Raw genomic sequence first — 21,595 nt, forward strand, 5'->3', positions numbered from 1 at the left:
TTCTTGGGAGAAAAGCAATGAGAAACCTAGACAGCATCTTAAAAAGCAGAGGCATTACCTTGCCGACAAAGATCTATATAGTGAAAGCTATGGTTTTCCCAGTAGTGATGTATGGAAGTGAGAGCTGCACAACAAAGGCTGATTGCCGGAGAATTGATGCTTTTGAATTGTGCTGGAGGAGACTCTTGAGAGTCCCATGGACTGCAAAAAGATCAAACCTATCCATTCTGAAGCAAATCAGCCCTGAGTGCTCACTGGAAGGACAGATTGTGAAGCTGAGGCTCCAATACTTTGGCCACCTCATGAGAAGAGAAGACTCTCTGGAAAAAACTCTGATGTTGGGTAAGATGGAGGGCACAAGGAGAAGGGGACGACAGAGGACAAGATGGTTGGACAGTGTTATAGAAGCTACAAACATGAATTTGACAAAACTCGGGGAGGCAGTGGAAGACAGGAGTGCTTGGCGTGCTCTGGTCCATGGGGTCATGAAGAGTCGGACATGACTAATCAATTAAACAACAACAGTCCTATCAAGAGGTACCTAGTGGAAAACACTGCTGCCCATTGCTACTACTAATATGAACTTTGAACAAAGGTACATTGAAAAACAGCAAGCGATCCACCCAGGCAACCTGGAAATGTTGCACTCATCAGTTAAATATAGTTTATAACTATATTTTAGTTAAACATGCATAGAAAAGAATTGTTCCATAATCCACCACCGTTCTTCTTAGGAAAAGAAAAGGCAACTAAACTCTCCCCTTATGGCAACACAGATGCAGTGATTTACAGGCGATAACACGGGGGAAAGGACTATCTTGGTAAACAGAAATGTCGGGTTAGCAGAAACGTATGACCCAGCTGCTCTTGCGAGGCTAACTTCTACCATGAGCAGAAGATAAACAGAAGCAGGAAGAGAAATGACTGACATTAGCACCCTCCTTGCAGCTATGAATGGGGCTGCGATTCTGAACACCATTGTGAGTAACCCCTGTGAAGCTCAGCGGAACTTACTGCCGGGTAAGCATGCACGGGACTGCTTTTTCTCTGTTTTTATGTTGTATATATTTGGGTTTGATCACATGGAAATGTGACAGAAGTATTGGCACCTATTGTATTTCATGGCAGGTCGGTCCTAATGTTTACAAAACTTTCCCCACCCCACCCCCTTTCGGCTACTGCTGATTACGTTTCTGTTGTCTTTGGCGGAGTGGCTTTGACCACCTGAGAGCTTTCGCCGCACCAAATGTGCGAAGACTGCGAAGGTACCACAGGAGGCCACGTCGAAGGTGCGCCCGCGCTTTTCCCTCACCAGGGAAGATCCCCCTCGCTCCCTCCGCTTGCCTTCGCCACACACGCTCTCGCGGCGCCGCCTATCGCAGGCCACACCCTCCTCTCCTAGCCGCAGACGGCCCGGAGGCGGTGCAGGCGGGCGGCCATTTTGTGGCGCTGCTCGGTCGCTGGCGCTGGGGCTCAGCGCGGGGAGCGGGGCCTGAGTGGCGAGTTAGTTTCCTTTCTAACCCACTTTTTTCCCGTACAGGCCCCTCGGTAAGAACTTAGCACTTCCCTGGCGGCGCCTCCGGCTCGCCGGGGAATAATAATAGGTGGGGAAAGCCTGGCTTGTCCGGCTCGGCTGCGAGGGGGAGCGTGTTCCCCTCCCACCTCAGCTTGCACAAAGGGCGGGAGGGCGGGAACGAGGCCTGAAGGGAGCGGGGGGTGAGGGCCGCGCTCCGGAGCCTCGTTGGCTCCTCAAGGCCTTGGCCTGTAACTCTCGCGTGGGGTCTGTAGGTTGGACAGGCATTTAGCCTCGCTAAGGCATTTTGGGCCTGGTGCGCAGGGTTGCTTGGCTGCGCCTGAGCGACGGTGCTGGTTCGGGGTAGTGGAAGAGCCGCCTATGCGCCCCGTGGGTTTGTGACCCCCGTTTCTTTTGGGGGTAGGTGAGTATCGGCGGCTCCCTTCATAAGTGGCCTGACTAAGCCGGGCTTCCTTGGGAGCATCCCCGGGGCCGGGTCTTAGGGCGGTGCAGGCGCTCCCATTGTAGGGGATGACGGGGGCGAATGGAAGCGAACTCGGTAGTGTAAAACAAAATGGCCTGAGGTGCGGGGATTTTTTCCCCCTTATTTTTTTTGCATCGACCAAAAGCTGCCGCAGTACGCCGGATTCTCTGGCGTCCAAGTCAAATAAAGACTCGTCCTTGTGCAGATTCGAAGTGGTACTGGACTCAGTGTGAACAACGCCGTGATGAATTTCCGATAGCTTTCGATTGAGATCTAGCGTCCTGTTTTCACGGTTTTGTTTTGGTGGGGTGGTCTCCAGGTACACACACCACTGGTTGTTATTTTGGTTAACTGCGCTCTGTGAAATTTCTGGGCCCTTCGTGGTTAACAAAAATTCAAATTCGCGGCATGAAATGATACCTTACATGTGAAACCCGGTGTCGCTGTTTTAAGTTGGCTAAAAAGGTTTTAAGAAACATTTGGTTCTGGAGGATGACTTCAGAGTTTATGGTTGTTCTTTAGGACTCCTGGGGTGGATCTGTTTCATATCTTCACTGACATGGGCGTGCTCATCAGGTTATATAACAAATTCATATGTTATAGAGCGATAAGGATATCATTTGTATACAAAATTAATTTATTGTTCCGAAATTTGACTTCATGAAAGAGAGCTTCATTGTTTGCTGTATTTTCCTAGTTTCTTTATTTCCTCTGAGGGACATAAATGGAAGGATATTTGCTTTTTAAACAATAGGGCTGCTGTAAGTAGGTAAAGTAATTGATGATTATTAGCCAAAGATAAAGGAAGGTGATAGGAATTAAATTTGCCAATTGACAATAGAACAGCTAAACTTACATATAGGTACAAACTGTTAAGATGCTATAAAAAGGCTTTTCATTTAAAAAAAAGTATTTGTTCTTATATATTTTGATTATTAGGAAATACTGGCTTTAGTTTTGTCTTGACTTTGAGTCTTCAGTTGTGAATCCCTTTATCCCAGCACACTTTCCCTTCCCCTTCCCCAGCTACTGATAAGCATAGTAATCATACATTTTTAATACTGTTTGTTTGAAACAAAGCTCCAAGAAAATGCTTGGTGTTGGAAAGTTACTTTGTACTTAGGAATGTTCTGCTTACCTCATGAGTAAAAAAGAAGCTTATCATAGGTTCTATAGGATTTTGGTGTATATTTCGGAACTCAGGGGCAACATACAAAGAGTATTCATTGGGCACGAAGGAGTCATTAAGACCAGGGATAAATTAATATGACAGAATATCTCAGCATATCTGGTAGTATGCTTTTTTTGAAAAGGTTTTTGATTTCTGAACATGCTTGCTTGGAATTATGCATGCGGCATAAACCACAGAAAATAGTTATGAGAAAAACTGAGCATGATGGCAGACCCTTTTGTTGAATAGAAATATGCACTGGGAACTGGTTGGAGAATAATATGTTAGCATTTATATTTTGCAGTGAAATGACCATGTGGAACATTATTAAGCTATTTAGAAATGAAAAATGGCGATCTCTCGAATTGTACAAAAAATTGTCACCAGGATAATTGAAAGATTTCAGATGCTGAAGTTTGGCTTGTGCTGAATAATTCTCACATGAATTAACATATGTCCTAATCTTGAATTGTAAATAGTTGTTTATAAGGTCAGGTAGTGAATGAGTTCTTGGGTTTTGCTGTTCAGACAGGTGTTTTACTTCAGATTTTATGCGGGAATTCACACTGTTTAAGTTTTGTGGTGCTGATGTTGATTTGTTCCTTGAAAGCCTTTGTTTCGATTAATTGTTATTTCTTGTGGTCAGCAAATATACGGTTTTCTTTAAATAAGGCATACTTACAGATATCACCTGTTCATAGAACTGCCTGTCAAGCCATTCATGAGATGTGTGGAATTCAGTATTCGTTTTTGTTTCCTTTCTTTAAATGGAAAATATTTTCAGGATCTGCAGATCAGGATTTCCAGATTACATTAGGGTTGTGTGTGTTTAAGTACTAGTGTATATAAACTTGCTGAACGTTGGACACAATGATTGTGAAATACTGTTTGGTCCTGTGCTTTGAGAAGAAGATTGTCCTGTTTGCAATTCATGTTGGATTGTATTTTGATTCTGCAGCTCTAAAATAAGCAAGGTTAAAGAAATAGGAGGAAGTGTATTGTAAGGTATTTGCAGTCTGATTTGGCTTCAGCAAATGTGAAATGACTTTGAAAGGATGTTGTGTTTTGGTTTATTTAAAGTACTTCTTAATTGGGTGAGAAGTTGTAGCATTAGAAAACTATTCTAGTTTTCTTGATCAGGAAAAATAAACTAGCCCTCTTTATGAAATGAGACAAATCAGCTATCCAAAGAGAGAATGCAAAGTTAATTTCTTTAATGAATGTGTTCTGGCTTTTTGTTTGTATTCATTCTCACGTTGAATATTTTTTGTTTTAAAATAAAAGTAATTGTTGCTATCAAAATGTGTGAAGCTGTGGAAAAGACCAAGGAATGTATATTTCATGCACTCTCAAACTTGTGGTTCCCATGTATTGGAGTGCCTTATGATGGACATTGTCCCAGACTGTCATAATACACAGCACATTGTGGACTGCTAACTTTTAGTTATGTGTTGCTTGCATTGATTTTTGCCTCCATTTATTCTTTATTTCAGTCTAAAAGTTGGTTTTAATTGGTTGCCCACAGGATTGCCTTGGCTTCTACTACTTGTTAAGGAAAAAAAACACACCTCTCTTGGCAGGTAAGATACTGAAGATGTATTTATGCTTACTGAACACGCTTGGATAATTCAAAGTACTCAGGAAGGTAGAGCCAGTACATGAGTTACTTTAAAAAGTTTAAATCACCAAAAATATATGGAGCCCCCCCCCTTGTTGGCCTCAAGTTGTGTTTTTTTGGTAAAACTTTCTGTGGGTAGAATTCTTTAAGATTGAGGTCTTTTTAGGGTTATGTGGTTTTTAAAACACCATTAACTCTTCTGTATAGCAAGTTTTGTGTAGTTACCCAAATTGTCTAGTCATGTAGGTTTAAAAACAAACAAAACCCAGGTGAGTTCTACTCTCCTAGCTGAAGCTTGGCAGCTAAGTCTTTAATTTGCATTTGGTGTTTGAATACATTTTTATTATAATTGTAGCTCTTTGGTGTTTAGTCTGAAATAATTAATACATTTTGTGATGCACATCAGTGTTAGCTATATATTTGCAAAGTCAGATTTTTATATGTCCGTGCCCCCCAAAATACATTCTTTACATATACCATGATGGTTATATCTACAGCCTGTTGTTTTCTGGAGAACTGTACTATTTTGCTGCTCAGTCTTCTATGTAACATTTATGAACTGTTGTTAAATGGCTGTGCAAACATTTGTGTCTTGTATTTTTTAATAAGTATCTCCAGATGAATGAATTATTTAAAATGGAAGGCCATGTTAGGCAGCTTTATGACATTATGGAAGAAATGCATTCTTTGAGATAATGGCCCAAAGATTAATAATTTAGTTTCAAATATTTTTATCCTTCTCTCTGTCTAAAATATAATCAAAGCAGCTATTAAATCTAAAACATCAGTAACTACAGTTTGGTATAAAATAAACAGCACAGCATAGCTTTTTGGTAAGTATAAAAGACAAAAGCTTTGTGAACTACCCACATGAAAACAAATAAAGATGGAGCCAAGTAGACATCTCTCAAAATGACGTTCCAAAATATTTGCACATTGTCAGAAAAGGCCCTGTTCCTATGGTCTACCAGTGACATTTCTGGTGATGAAGTATGGAACAAGACTTTGGTGTCTCAATATTTCAGCAGGTTCCTAAGACAGACTTAATAGTTTTGATTAATAGAATGTATATATCTGGACTGGTTTATCTCAAAACTCCTTGTGGTTGCAGAGAAAGATTTGGCTGTAAACAATACTATTACTTACTTGTGATGATTGAAAGCATGTCCCTGTTTTTGTGTAAGATCAGAATTTTGGGTCACATAGTGCAAGTGAAATACTTATGTAGGTCAGATTAGGAGGCTTCTACTTTTTTCAGACCAAGGACCAGTCTAAAGTGCAGACATGTGTTTGGGCATTTATACTTAATTTTCATCATACAGGCTTTGTCCTATTTGCGCAGGGTTGCATTCCTGGTGCCTGCACACATCGGAGCGTACATAAGCCTACTCTTTTACGCCTCCAACTTGCATTCAGACCACTTCCACAGACCACATTTGTTTGGCAGTCGTTCTGCTGTTGCAGTCTGCTTTAGATCCTGGAGCAGCAGTTGAATAACTGTGGTAATAAGGTATGCAGCAAGATATCTTCAGACAATACACCTTGATTTATGGACTTAATCCGGAAGTCCGTTCTTAAACCAAAGCGTTCTTAAACCAAGGCGTGCTTTCCCATAGCAGCGGGGGCCTCAATTTACAAATGGAACACACTCAACAAGAAGCAGAACATGTTCTGCTTCCAAGGCAAAGTTCACAAACCAAAACACCTACTTCTGGGTATGCAGCATTCTTAATCCAAGTTGTTCATAAACTAAGCTGTTCTTAAACCAAGGTACCACTGTATATTTGTGGTGGGTCTTGAACATGCAAAATTGAATGTTCTTCAAAAACCAGTTGAAGATATTAATAGAACTTGAGCCTCTGTGCAAAGATTCCAGTCATAGACACCCTCAATATTATATAACATGGTTTACAGCTTATTCAATCTTTTAACAAAAATGTTTTAGCCTTTCTATGATGTGCTGAGGTCAGTATTCTACTGAATAGGCCTATTCACTCTTTTGATTTTGTTGCTTAGGTTATGATTATAACACTTCTGCAGAATAAATGTATTGTAGATGTTGCTGTCCAAATAATAATAATAATAATAATAATAGTTTATACCCCGCCCATCTGGCTGGGTTTCCCCAGCCATTCTGGGTGGCTTCCAACTGAATATTAAAAACAATACAGCATCTTCCACTAATATGTTGTACTAGTTTTGAATGCTTGCTTTAACTTGTACTAAATTGTTTGCTTGCATTTGAATAATCTATATTTTCTTATGCTTTTAAATTAGGGATTAATAAACTTTTTTAAAGCCTTTTCCTATTTCTCATTTGCAAATCTATTGCATAGTAATTTGTATCTGTGACTGTCATAACATCTTAAAGGTGACACTGCAGATTTCAAACCTGTTTTATTTTAAAAGAAAACTCTTTAATTAAGAGTACTTACTACAGTAAATATAAGCAACATTGTAAAACTGGACAAAATATATTACAACACAAAACCACTGTTATCAGCCTGAAGGGAAGGGTTTAAATAAAACAGTAACTATTATAATTATAATTATTTCTACCAGGAACTAAATGAACTTCAGAAAGACTGTGACATCACATTTTCACCAAATATGATGTACAGTATCCAGTACATTAATAGCCCTTCCAGCACTTAGACATTAGGATGAATGTGAAGTACTCTGTATCTTCATGAGATTTAGCATTATTAGTGGATGACTTTGAACGTTGCCTCTTTGATCTAGCATAGATATATTGAAAAAATGTTTAAATGAAATTTGCTTCCAGTATTCTGGTGGCATAAGCTGGTTTCCTGATTTGTTTAGTAATGGGAAAATGTGATTGTAAATCCCAGGCAACATGGGACCATTGGAGCATTTATTTTTCATACTTCTGGCTACTGACTACTTGGTTGTTTAAGCTAAAGTTCATTTTATAGTTCTCTCTGCAACCATAAGGAAAAAGGAAGGTTCTTCTGATGAGCTTAAACTAAATCAAAGCCAATTTATTGAAAATTTTATGATACTTCAAAAGCAATTATGTAAGTTTTTATCCCTTCATGTTAGCAAGCTGATGAATGGTTTTAAAAGCATTTTCTTTTAACAAAAAAAGGTTTTTTTTTTTAAAAAAATCATGAACATTTTAAATACTATTTCCTTTATCACATTATTTTTCCTAGAGATGCCAGTCCTTTTTTAATTTAGGAAGGCTTTTAACAGTACTATGTAGCTATTTCAGAGTGGCATTATCTGAAACAGCAACATAATCAAACACAAGGTGCAGGAGAGGTGTATTACTGGTTCCTATCTGACTTCTAAAATACATCTTGCAGTGCCTGGTAATTCTAGAGTTTTCCATCCAAACACCAAACCAAGTATTGGCTTGCTTGTATAAAGGAATTAATGGCTTTGTGAAAGCTGCAGAGTAGGAGGAGATTCTTTAAAAAAAAAGAACAAAAGTGAGGAGCAAGGAATAGGCTGGAGAGATTTCATGTCTCTAGATACCAAGCAATGTGATGTATAGGAATTTTGAAGTAGTTATGCATTCCTGTGTGGGACTGAAGTATAAGATTGTGACATAAGATAAGTGTTTTAAAAATAAAAAGTTCGTTGGTGCACAGGAGCCTAAAATATTCCAGCCTTGCGCTAAATGAGCTTAATGCAAGAAGTTTGCTTTTGGATTGCCATATCTGAAGCTGGCGTTCTCCAGAAGGATTTGTCTTGGTTCCAGTTTTTGACTGTGTTCTTGTCAACAGCCTTTAACATTCCATACTGCAACTTACTGGAAAGCTTTGATGCAATCGTGCTTTAAAAGTACCTTGTAGAGAAAGCTGCATGAATAGAGATCACAAATTGTAAATTGATTTAAGATCTGCAGGAGCTTTTAAACATAAGTATCTAGGTTAAGCATATGGTGTCTTAAATAGTCTGACCTAGCCGTTGCCTTTTCTCATCTGCAGGTGTGTGTGTTTCAGCGCAGCATGGCTGTGGTCATCCGCTTACAAGGTCTCCCAATTGTGGCGGGGACTATGGACATTCGCCACTTCTTCTCTGGATTGACCATTCCTGATGGGGGCGTGCATATTGTAGGGGGTGAGCTGGGTGAGGCTTTCATCGTCTTTGCCACTGATGAAGATGCAAGGCTGGGTATGATGCGCACAGGTGGTACCATTAAAGGGTCCAAAGTAACACTGTTGCTGAGCAGTAAAACTGAAATGCAGAATATGATTGAACTCAGTCGCAGGCGCTTTGAAACAGCAAATCTAGATATGCCACCAGCAAATGCTAGCAGGTCTGGGCCTCCACCTAGTTCTGGAATAAGTAGCAGGGTGACTCTTCCTACGACAGTACCTAACTTTAACAGTCCCTCTCCTAGTGTAGTTACTGCAGCTACTTCAGTTCATGAAAGCAACAAAAACATACCAACATTCTCCACTGCCAGTATGGGAACTGCTCCTCCTAATATTGGTGCTACTTTTGGAAGTCCCACCTTTAGTTCCACCATACCTAGTACAGCATCCTCAATGAACACAGTACCACCTCCACCAATACCTCCAATTCCAGCTCTGCCATCATTGCCCCCAATGCCTTCCATTCCTCCCATCCCTGTCCCACCTCCAGTACCTACACTGCCTCCTGTTCCCCCAGTTCCCCCAATACCTCCTGTACCTCCTGTGCCACCTATGACCCCTCTGCCTCCTTTATCAGGAATGCCTCCAATGAATCCCCCACCTGCAGCACCTTTGCCTACAGGAATGAATGGATCTGGAACAGCCATGAATCTGAGCTCTAACTTGAATCCAATGTTCATGAGTCCCATAAATCCTATTCAGATCAATTCTCAAAGTGGTGTAAAATCACTTCCTATCAATCCAGATGATCTGTATGTCAGTGTGCATGGAATGCCATTCTCAGCAACAGAATCTGACGTGAAAGACTTTTTTCATGGACTTCGTGTGGATGCAGTGCATATACTGAAAGATCATGTAGGACGAAATAATGGAAATGGATTAGTTAAGTTTTGTTCTCCTCAAGATACATTTGAAGCCTTGAAGCGAAACAGGATGCTGATGATTCAGCGCTATGTCGAAGTTGGTCCTGCAACAGAGAGACAGTGGGTGTCTGCAGGAGGCCATATAACATTCAAGCAAACCATGGGTCCTTCTGGACAAAATCATCCTTCTCCTCAGACTCTCTCTATGTCTAAATCACCTAATGGTCAGAAAAGATCCAGATCCAGATCACCACATGACCAGGGCTTCTGTGTTTATTTAAAAGGACTTCCTTTTGAATCTGAGAACAAGCATGTAATAGATTTCTTTAAAAAGCTGGATATTGTGGAAGACAGTATTTACATAGCTTATGGACCCAATGGGAAAGCACTTGGTGAAGGTTTTGTTGAGTTCAGAAATGAAACTGACTACAAAGCAGCTTTATGTCATCATAAGCAGTACATTGGAAATCGTTTCATTCAAGTACATCCCATAACAAAAAAAGCTATGTTAGAAAAGATAGAAATGATTCGGAAAAGACTGCAGAACTTCAACTATGATCAGCGTGAGATCATTATGAATACCGAAGGGGAGACTGGCCCTTCTAAACTCTGTGCACATATATCCAATATCCCCTACAACATTACTAAAATGGAAATCCTTCAGTTTCTAGAGGGACTGGCAGTGGAAGAGAACTCTATACAAATTCTTGTTGATACTAATGGGCAAGGTTTAGGACAAGCACTGGTCCAATTCAAAGCTGAAGAAGATGCTCGTAAATCAGAGCGCCTGCATCGAAAGAAACTAAATGGGAGAGATGTTGTGCTAAGAGTGATTTCCCTGGAAGAAATGAGAGAAATTGAGAGAAATCCTCCCTCCCAGGGGAAAAAAATGTTGAAAATGCCATTGCAAGGGAGTGCACTAATGCCAGGAGTGCAGAATGCTGGTGGGGATAAACATTCTTTCATAGGTAATAGCCCCAAAGATGCAAACAGTGGTCCTCCTTTTCATTTTCCCAGCAATTTCAGTGGGTCTAATGCATTTGGCCCCCCTCTTCCACCTCCAGGAATAGGAGGTGGCTTTGGTGATTCAAGGCCAGGGATGCCTTCTATTGGAAATAGTGGCCTGCCTGGTCTGCCTGGTTCAGGAATTGATGTTCCGGGTTTTGGAGGTGGGCCTAGCAATTTAACTGGGCCATCAGGTTTCACAGGAGGTCCTCAGAACTTTGGAAATGGGCCTGGTAATTTAACTGTTCCTCCTAACTTTGGTAGTGGACCTCCAGGTCTTGGTGGTGCGCTTGGACATTTAAGTGGACCTCCAGGGTTTGGACCTGGACCTGGAAACTTGCATATTGCTGGGCCACCTGGGTTTGGAGCTGGCTCTGGAAAGCCAGGGCCAACTGTCATTAAAGTTCAGAATATGCCCTTTACTGTATCAGTGGATGAAATTTTGGATTTCTTCTATGGTTACCAAGTAATCCCAGGTTCAGTGTGCTTAAAATACAATGAAAAGGGCATGCCAACAGGTGAAGCAATGGTTGCATTTGAATCTCGTGATGAAGCAATGGCAGCTGTTGTTGATCTGAATGACAGGCCAATAGGCTCAAGAAAAGTCAAACTTGTTCTAGGGTAGCTGGTAATATAAAATGTTTGTAGAATAGATATTAGTGCTGTGATTTATGCATTCAGACTGTTTTATAGTAGCTCCAGGTTAGAACCTATAAATTGTTTAAACTTTCCATTTGTTTTGATTTGACTGGTTTAATTGTTTACAGAGCAATCACTGCAAGGGGAAATGTGCAGTTGTTCTACCAGTACAGATACATAAAGAAGGATTCTCATCAGTAGAAAAAGTTTGCTAATGCTAAATTAACCATGCAATGTTTATCAAGGAGTCTAGATTGTGTTTTTGTTTTTTTGAAATCTTGGATGAGGAAAGCTGTCTTGATGAAGTTAGTGATCTCTTAGTGGGTGCTGTTGCAAGCTATTGTAAAATAGGAAGTAGCTATTTCTAGAGTTGGTTAAAAGCTGGCTGAATTTCTTTGTTTACACAGGTCAAAGTTTTTTTGTTTTTTGGGGGTTATTTTGCTTAAAAGTCCCGAGTTTAACATTGCAACTGAATAAAGTCTAAGTATACACAGATTGTTTATGTACCTTATTTTTTCAAAGATTCTTGGTGTATGGACAGTGAAATTATGTACATTGAGAAACATATAGGCAGTTTTCCTATACATAAACAGAACAATCTGTAAAATTCCAGCTTTTGTGGAATAATTTTAGTTCATATTTCAACTGACTGTATAGAATAAGGCTTTTGCCACAAGTGCAGATACCTTCATTTATTACTCTGCATCTTTACTGTATGCTTAATATTGAATACATGGAGGTGCCATACCATGCCACAATTTGAAAGTATAACTGTTTGATTAGATGGATTTGTTAGGATTGTATGTTACAGTTGGGATAGGATCCTCATCACTTGGTTTTTGTACACTCTGTATGTTGTGTATATTTTTGAACCACACCCTTCTGAAATCTCTTGGTTTATTAAGTGAACATAAGGGACTGATGCAAAGTGTTAATGTTAGCAATCATTTGTGTTACTATGATTCCATGAAATCTTGTGAATTATTGCTATGATCACTTAAGATATTAAAGCATTGAAATGTCTCCCGTCACCAATTGAGTTCTTAAAGTCTTTCCAATAGATTACATTGTTCAAATTCTGTGTAGAATTGTCACTTTCTTGGTAGAACTCTCTTATGAAAGAGGGAAGATGCAAATCAAAGACTGTCCATGATTAGATTCAACAAGTTGCCTGAAAAAACACTTGCAAATCATTGTATATTTAAAAAACATTTTAAGCTATTCTGATCCCAGTTAAAGGGAAACAGTGTCCATTTGAGTTGGGTATGATGGAACATCTGAAGTGCACAGCCTGGCATAATGTAGACATGCAAGCGGCAACCATTCTATTCTAGTCATCCAGTGTGTTAGGTGAATGAAAAAACATGCTGAATTGCTGCATCATGAGAGGATTTTGCAGTACAGTAATTCAAGGATTGTGTGAAAGTGTTGCAATGAAGTGGTGGCTGTATTACAAATTTTGTAATTCATGGATTTGAAACTGTTTTGACAGGAACAGAGATGGTGCATTCCTGAAAAATGACATGATTGTACTACACTGTTAAAATTACTAAGCCTCCTGTTAATAAAACTGTCTTTCTGAAGTTTCTTGCTATCTATTTTTAATTGTCTGGTGTGTTTCAACAGCAGACTTCTTTTATTGAACGGTCAATAAAAATATTACATTTTGAGGAAATGGCCTGAATAGGGAATGAGCATTTTCTACTTCTATTTTTAAAGTTTGTTCTCTAATTGCCAACTAGTTTGCAATCATATGGGTATGACTGCAGGAATACAAATCCTGAAAAGTAAAATCATGAGGTTGAACTGAAAGGTTCTGTTTCATGAATGAAATGACTTCTTTCAATCACTGATGACTATTTCCATGGATGGGCATCCCTTTAATGAGTGGAATGGAACCTTTGGATTTAGCCCAATGTTTTATTTCAAGAATTGGTTGAATTTTGAAAGTAGTATGTAGATGAATTGGTAACCATACTTAAATATTGAAAAATCCTAGCATTGCTTTTGTTGATGTTAACTTCAATTAAACTGGTGGTTTTTAGTCCTCTGTCACTTAATGGTTTTGAACGCTTCGTTTCACTTTGAAGTGGAATTGTTAGGATACTTCTGCAAATATTCTAGAAAATACAGCAGGGTACTAGGAAACTCTTGTAGATGTGTTTCTTCAGATTGTTATGCAGATGGTGTCTGAAATCCCATCTGATTCATATCCTGTATACTGTTTAAAAATTAAAAAATAGTGCACTACTAAATCTTTTTTAAAATGAGAGGATATATTTGTCTGAAGTTTTTAAAATTGCAGCTGATCTTGCTAAAGCTATACTCAAAGCTTAATATTTATATTTGGTGTTTATATACTGTCCATTTAATCATGTCCTCTGGTCAGTGGCTATATTGACACTTTAACACCTCAGTATACACATCAGATATTGGAAAATTCAAGTGATGTTATTGTAGGGGTTTTCTTAGTGGTGTACAATCTGAAATTAATTTGGGAGCTTGTGTTAAAGTTTTGACGAGAAGACAATGTTTTCCTGGAAAATTCTGCAAGATGGATTGGATCCTAGAAGCCACTTACAGAATGTGCTGTCTCACCCACTCCAGGATTAGAGGATCTTTATGTATATGGAGGAGGGAGTTACAAGACACCATAGGACCCACCTTGCATTAACAGACATTTATTCTTCCCATACTAGAGTCCCTTTTTATTCCAACTCAATGAGTAGAACAAACAGCTAAATTTTGCTTATTTTATCTAAGAAAACTTTTACAGTGCAATCTTATGCCTATTTACTCAGAAGTCAGTCCCATTGAGTTCAATGGGTCTATTCTTAGGTAATTATGTATAAGATTATATTTGCAGTATGATTTCCAGTGTACAACAGATTGTCACCCTCATTGGAGTAGCTAAATATTTGTTTAGAGATGAAAGGCCAGAGAAATACAAGCAATATGTCTTTCAGATTCCAGTTAGATTTGTCTTTAATATTGGAGGTCCCAGTGGCATCTGTTAAATGAAACACCAGTTTCACCTAGTGTGCCTGCTGCCATGCCTCCTGGGCATAATTCGCCTTTCTACAGTTATCTTTGCTGTTGACATCCATACTGCATAGTGTTGTATGTAGGATGTCCAAATTTCACTTGAAATAGCTGCTTGGAACTTATCCTGCCAGTATATATTATGTTTTAATATTAATTCAGTTGGTTGGATCCTGAGAGAAAATGAGTGGAACTCTGCTCGCACAATGGGGTTTTCTTGGCTCATCTTCCACACATCAATCCTCTGTGCCCCCTGAAAAGCTGTTCCTGAAGGTCAAGGGTCCTTTTGAACACTGTTTGATGGGGCATGTGACTACAGAAGAAAATGGGTACAGATTGAGAGGCTGCCTTGTACAAATGGAAGTGCCTTTCTGCTTTTAGGAAATATCTTTGGATCCAAGCCATTGAGTACAAGTAAAGTACTATACTAGTCTTGATTGAAAGTTCAGAATTGGGGCTTCTGAAGGGCGTCTGATTCTGTCTAAATTCCTTGAGATCTTTAGAGACCCTACTGTGGGTGCCCCTGCTTTTGGAGATTCAGTGGATGACTAAAGGGGATAGGGTGCTGTGAGTGGTGATGTCCAATTGATGGAATAAATTGATAGAACCACTTAGCTAGCCCCTAACTTTGCTAGCCTTTAGCTAACATTGGGGAGCATTAGATGGATTTAATTATATTTTTTGCTCTGCTAACGTTATTTAAGGAGCAATATTGTAGAAGGCATAGTGAGTCTTGTTTCTCAACATGTAGCTTGATGTTCTCTAAGAGTATGAAATTAATATACATCTATATGAACCAATGGCTTCAAGTTACAAGAAAGGAGATTCCAACTAAACATCAGGAAAAACCGCACAGTAAGAGCTGTTCGACGGTGGAACGGTCTCCCTTGGGAGGTTGTGGACCCTCCTTCCTTGGAGGTTTTTAAGCAAAGGTTGAGTGGCCATCTGCTATGGATGCTTTAACTGAGATTCCTGCATTGCAGGAGGTTGGACTAGATGACCCTTGGGGTACCTTCCAACTGTACAATTCTATGATTCTATAACCCAGTTTTCTAGATTTTGATTAGAATTTTATAAACTGCCTTTCTGCTTTAGAGTGTTTGAAGCAGCGTTCAGGAAAAACACCTAATAGTACACTGCCAGAGTATACGGCACTTTATTAAATCAATACCACACAGTTATTCACCATGAGGAGGCTACTTACTAAATTCTAACTACGAGAAAGAAGAAAAACGTATAAAAGAGAGATAAAGGTGGAAGGAATAATTTTTGTGTTCAGCTGCACACATTTAGGCATTTTGTCTTTGGGTGAGAAGCCTTTATGGAAGATAGACGTTTTGAGATGTGATGCAATATTGATTTATAAAGAGGAGCAAACAGTAGAGCCATTTAAGTGAGCTAGTGGCTTTTGGGAAGCCGAGGACACCAAACATGATGGTGCCCATTGTTATGACACTTTACTGTTAAACAACTATTTATAATGACTTAAAATAATTTCTGTTAGAAGATGCTGTTATGTTAAAACCAAGCACTCTCAATTTTTAAAAAAATATATCAGATATTGTGTTAGAAAATAAAGCTACCACTTGGTGATTCAGTTAACGAAACCTATGCACATAAGCAGGTTGATTTCTGTTTTATTTAACAATTTATATCATGTTTAATTGTAAGCACCTCTAAGAAGTTTACATAACATATATAATATTACAACAAAGAATAAATACTGCCTCAACGAAGAAGTTTTTAGCAGGCACCAAAAATAGTACAGCAAAGGGACCTGTATAGTGCCAAAAGGAATTGCGTTCCAGAGGAGGTGTGGCATTAACAGCATTGTAGGCAGTATTGAGTTCAGTACACTAAATAGGGGTCAGCAGCTGGAAGTGCTTGTGCCAAATTCATTCAGCCAGCAACACAGAGGCAGAAGAGATGTTGAGGCTGCAATATCTGTGGCATCAGCTTGCTGGCAGGCCACTTTTTAGGGACTGCATGTGGGATTTTGGCAAATAAGCATCCACTCATTAAAGTGAGAGGAAAACACTGCTGACTTGCAGCATACAGAAATTTGTTTTTGATCTGTTGTTGGTCTGCCGATGCATAAGACATTAGTCCTTACACTGCATAAGTGATTGATTGTAAAGAGCATATGGAAAAGACACTGCCAGATTTCTGAAATTGTGATAATTTCTCGTAGTGAAAAATGCTTTATTTTGGTGTTTCTATTCTACATAGCATGATTACTTGTGCGAGGAACTTGGCTTTGTGTTTGTATTTTTTTAAAAGCAAAATTCTGCATTAAAAGAAGAAAATTCCTGCAGCCTGTCTAAATTACACAACTTAATTTTGCTTGCTTCTGCTTCTCTTTATTTATCGCCCATGCACTTAATCTCTGTCCATGATACCTAGAGACTTGGACTTTATATTCAAAGTCTTCATGTAAATCGTGGTTTTATGTATTTATGCAGACTTGTATACAGGCAGCTTTATTTTTTTATTTGTTGTGTGTGTGGCCAAGGACATGTCTCTCCCAGTATATCTTCACAGCTGCCTTTATGAAGAATAGTGACTGTCCAAGGATTTACACAGTGATCTTCATGGCTTAGTGGGGGTTTGAATGTGGGTCTCTCATAGGTCCAACAAAATTCTGTTGTAGCTTAGGTGTGTGTGCACAACTGTCCCCTGTTGTAACTATTATTTTTGGTGCAAGACTTAAGTTCTAATTGGTGGCAATAAAGTTTATTGCAAAATGTGCCTGAGCATATGAAAAGTGATAGGTTGCAGGTACTCAAGCTACAATTGCGGCAATTTTCAGGCAGCCTTTCTTTCGATTTCAGGTCCTTTCTGTGGATTTTGAGATTTTTAGGTTAGCTAGCTTTGGCCTTTGCAGTACAGTGTTTGGTGAAATAGTTACTTGCAACAAGTTTAGAAAATTGTTGTTTTTCCTTTCTTCTGACTTGTACTTCTATTACTCAGAACAAGTTTAAATGTATTCACCACTTAGATGGTTTAGCTCACAAGTTTATTAATACATGGGCCTTCCACCAAAAACCGAATGTGTCATATGTGAGAGACAGATATTTTTGTGCTAAAATTGGTTACTATGGTGCAGCAGAACATTAGTTTGCAGGTTCAATATGAGTGTGCTCTACCTTTTAAACCGGGATTTGCTGAATGATCCTTTCTCTTAAACTTGTTTAGGTGTAGTTAACAGATATTTCTCAAATACATATAGATTAATTCCAGAGTAGTTGTTCCCAAACTTTCCCCCGCTATGGGCCACTTGAAAATTGGTTGGCAGACCACTTAGTTATTTTTCTTCCTGTTGTAGCAATTGTCATGCACTTGCAGATGCTGTGTGATTTTTACTTGTATTTAATTGTATTACAACTTGTATTCCAGAGAATAAAATTGTAATACTATATGAGAAATGAAAAGATAAAATTCAAATGTATATTTATTGTGGACATGCTATGGATCACCTGGGTGAAGCTCGCAGACCACAGTTCAGAAACCCTTGCTATAGAACCTTGTTAAAGTTTTCAGAACAGTGAAACTTTGCATACAAGTAATGCGATGCTTAATTTAAGGTGCATGCATGGCCCTTGGGAGAACTATCCTTTTTTGGTTGGATTATTCAGACATTTTTTTATTGCATTCTTTACTGTTAAGCTGTAGGTCTAGTGTTGTGTATTGGATCTGGTTATTACTATGGACAACATAATTAGAATCTAAACTTTGAGTAGAGAATACTAGAAAATATGCTGTATAGATTGAAAACTTCCTTTAGCAAATCAGTGTTGTCAGTCATCCTTTGTCTGTTGGCTCTATCACTGGAAAATGGTGGTATTTTGACACTGGCCTATCAAGAATACGGTTGTGATGCTAAAGAATCCAGAGAATAACATCACATTTAATATACATCACTTTAAGGTAGGTAAAATGTCTAGCTACATGGTTGATTGGCAGTCGGTGCATTTAATTTGCTTGGATTAGCTCTCAGGGTTCTAGTAAAGTGTTTTGTTCATATCTATGACTCATGTGGCCCTCATGGTAGTATTCCTAAACCACCTCAAAGGTCTATAAGCTATAAGACAGTTGGCTCTGCTTACCCACTCAGTGATGATGACCAAAAATATTTCTCACTCCATCACAAGACAGTACAAGTGTCAAATCTCCTAAAGAACAGATACTATGATAGATTTGAACTTTGCGGACTTAATACTAGTGCAGAAAAAATTGTGGTCATTGTGTGGATGAGCAGTACCAGCTACTTTAAGGTCATTGTAAAGACTACATCCCTTGAAAAAATAGATTTTGAAATGCACCAGGAACAAAGAATAGTCTGCCCCTCCCATCATTATTGTGCATTTCTTTTCTTCAACATTCCTTATATTTGTTGGATACCTCTTGTAAACCTAAATGCTATCTTCATCTAAGAGGTTTATTTATTTATTTTTATGTCATTTATCTTTCACTTAATATTTAGAATGTCTTAAGTGGTGTATTTTTTATAAAAGGATAAGGATTATTAAAATTCATAATAGCAGTAAGAAACTACTTGAAAACCACTGCTTTGAGAGTTTCCCCCCCCCCCTGGCATACAGGTATACATTTTATGAAATAAGAATAATAAATAAATAAAGTGCCTGCTGAAACAGGAAAGTCTGTCAAGAACCTGAAATTCAGTAGGGAAGAGTTCCACATAATCTCAAATTTGGTAGAAATTCAAATTAGACAAAACCAGAGAACACATTTCCATGTAATAAGGAATGTGCAGTCAACACTGGAAAAATTATTCACTCAAAGTTAACCACCTAAAATTTGGTGCTGCTAAGAATTGAGGATTCTTTTGTTTCATTTCTGTGCAGGGCTGGCTGTTAGGAATTCTTCTTTCGAATGAAGGCTCAGGGCAGCTTAAGTAGCAGCCTCCTGCCTACCCACGCAGTAATTGGATTCACTCTTGCTTAGCTTCACTGGTGCACTCTATGATCTCCAGTTGAAGGGTGGTAAACAAATTCAATAAATAAAAATTATAAATTATAGATTTTCCTAATAGAGCTACTCCAAAGGGAAATGCTAACAATAATTATATGCAAATTATGCACTTGCTTAGTAGGGAGAGTTTTTTATTTAACCAATGCATGATTTTTCTAATGAAACTGAGAGGTGGCCATTGAATTTCCTCACATGTATGCAGAAGCATTTCATGCTGCCTACAGAAGCTGCTTTGTATCCAAGCTTATATTGTTTCCAGGCATTCAGTACAGTAACTTCTAAAAGGTGAAGATTAGACATTGATTGCCAGTCGATGACAGGTGAGTTACAAGACTCAGGTTTTGTTAAAATGGTATCTTAAAGACAGCCATGAACCATTACCAGTGTTGTCTTTGTAACAAATTTACCATGTAGTACTTGCAGTATAGATCTGGTGCTGGAAAGAAACAAGTGGCTAAAGAATGAACTAAGCATACACAATGAGAAATAGTGGGAAATACACTAAATAATAATACATCCTGGCATTTGGTCAGTTTTCAGCTAGAGGAGGCTTGCAAAATCCCCCAACTTTCAAACAGTAAATAACAAATAAGGTTCAAAGTTGAGCGGCTGTTTTCTCTATAGTTAAGGGAAGAGGATATGCTGATCATCATCACAAATGGGAACTGAAGGTTTCACTGAGATAATGAAACTGCATCTATAATGGCTTATTGCAGGGGTTCCCAAATTCACCTGGGGACTGAGCTTCATTCAGGTGGTCCACAGTGTGTTTGTGGATTTGTGGTTGAATGTGGGGGTCTGCACATCCATTTCATTAAATAGTCATACTGATCTTTAATTGTATTTTAATTGCTTCTTTTATTTATTACATTCTATGGAAATCAAATTGTAATACAATATGTAAAATCAAAGATGCAATTAAAATACAATTAAAATCATGCAGCATATATCATAATGCAATACAGTTACCACAACCAACAGAAAAATTGGTAAGTGGTCCTCCAAGACCTTCAGCAATTTCCAAATGGCCCATGTGGGGGAAAGCATGGGAACCACTGGCTTATTGGTTTCTGTGGGATTACAGGACAGAAACTAGCTAGTTAGCATTCTCTGCTCGTAGCCTTTCAGAGAATACAGAGCAGGTGACAGATGACTTGGCAGCTGTTTCACTTGCCTGGTTGCAAATGTGTGTTCCACTCTATATGTCCCATCATACACACATTTTTAGGTTTGTGCGTAAACTGTTTTAAATGTACATCAAGGTGGTTTGGCTTGTGGCAATATCCTTATTGAAATCATATATTACTTGGAAGTAAAATGCTACAAGTATTGTCAGTAATGTGTTGCAAGGAAGGATACAGTAAACTTAAAAAAGTAGTATTGCAATATCAAGGTAGGTTGGGAAGGACGAAAAGTAGAAATGACATCCAAACTGAACATTTTTGCATAAACATATTTGCTATGTGTAGCTGTATGTTTGGGTATGTATAACTTACTCGGAGAAGACTGGTTTATGTTGGTATTTGCTTCTTTCACCTACAGCCATAATGTCTCCTACAAAGGAGTCCTTGGCATTTAAGCTTAGTGTTTTCATTCAGCGTAGTAGTATTTTAATTGTCGGATTGCACTCTGTGCTGCATTATCCATAGTTACTCTGGTGATTGATTTTTATGTATTCTTCTAAATATATGACCTCCTCAGAACACCTTAGCAGGAGTTGATGAAAGATTAATTCAGCCTTCTACTCTATAACTCTACAAGGGTACATTTCTACCACTAGTTGCACAGCTTTGAATCTGGAGCAAGAATAACTAATGATGTTATGTTCTAATTCGAAATCCTTACTGCTAAATAGCAGCAGAAAAATGTAAATGCAGCAGTGATAGGCACAGGGATTACTCCTTTAAGCGTAGTAGAAAACTTGTTCTCATGGAGGAGACTGACTAACCAGATGTCACTGGATTTGCACAGGCATAAGCTTAGCCTATATTCGTGGTTGTTAGATGTGTATAGAGTTTGGATAAATATACCCATTTAGTAGAACTATAAAGCAAGAGTATCCTGCTTATGGGAATTATTTGTAGTCTTAACTATTGCTGCCAATGTTGCAAAGCTGATTCTGCAATTGGGCTGTCCCTCAA

The 21,595-nt window shown here is 38.7% G+C and overlaps 2 protein-coding genes across 13 annotated transcripts in view; both read left to right on the top strand.

Annotated features, from left to right (window-relative positions):
* Nucleotides 1-1,420: 1,420 nt before the first annotated feature.
* Nucleotides 1,421-21,595, top strand: part of CPNE1 (copine 1) — a 53,589-nt gene continuing 33,414 nt past the window's right edge. For 2 of the 12 annotated variants that reach the window (XM_083444026.1, XM_083444031.1), the window contains exons 1-2: nt 1,463-1,548; nt 4,694-4,748. The gene's annotated coding sequence lies outside the window, so the exon portion shown is untranslated. Of the gene's footprint in view, nt 1,549-1,808; nt 1,938-4,661; nt 4,749-8,742; nt 8,885-21,595 lie in introns of those variants that run through there. The other 10 variants (XM_083444036.1, XM_083444030.1, XM_083444034.1 and 7 more) reach the window with 5 other exon arrangements.
* On the top strand, nt 8,764-13,003 carry RBM12 (RNA binding motif protein 12; the record flags this gene model as incomplete). The annotated part of the gene is made up of 1 exon (XM_083443991.1): nt 8,764-13,003. One exon carries the CDS (start codon nt 8,764-8,766, stop codon nt 11,404-11,406), a length of 2,643 nt encoding a protein of 880 aa, XP_083300117.1. The 3' UTR covers nt 11,407-13,003.

Source organism: Podarcis tiliguerta (assembly GCF_965153285.1).
Source record: "Podarcis tiliguerta genome assembly, chromosome: 6".
NCBI lineage: Eukaryota > Metazoa > Chordata > Lepidosauria > Squamata > Lacertidae > Podarcis > Podarcis tiliguerta.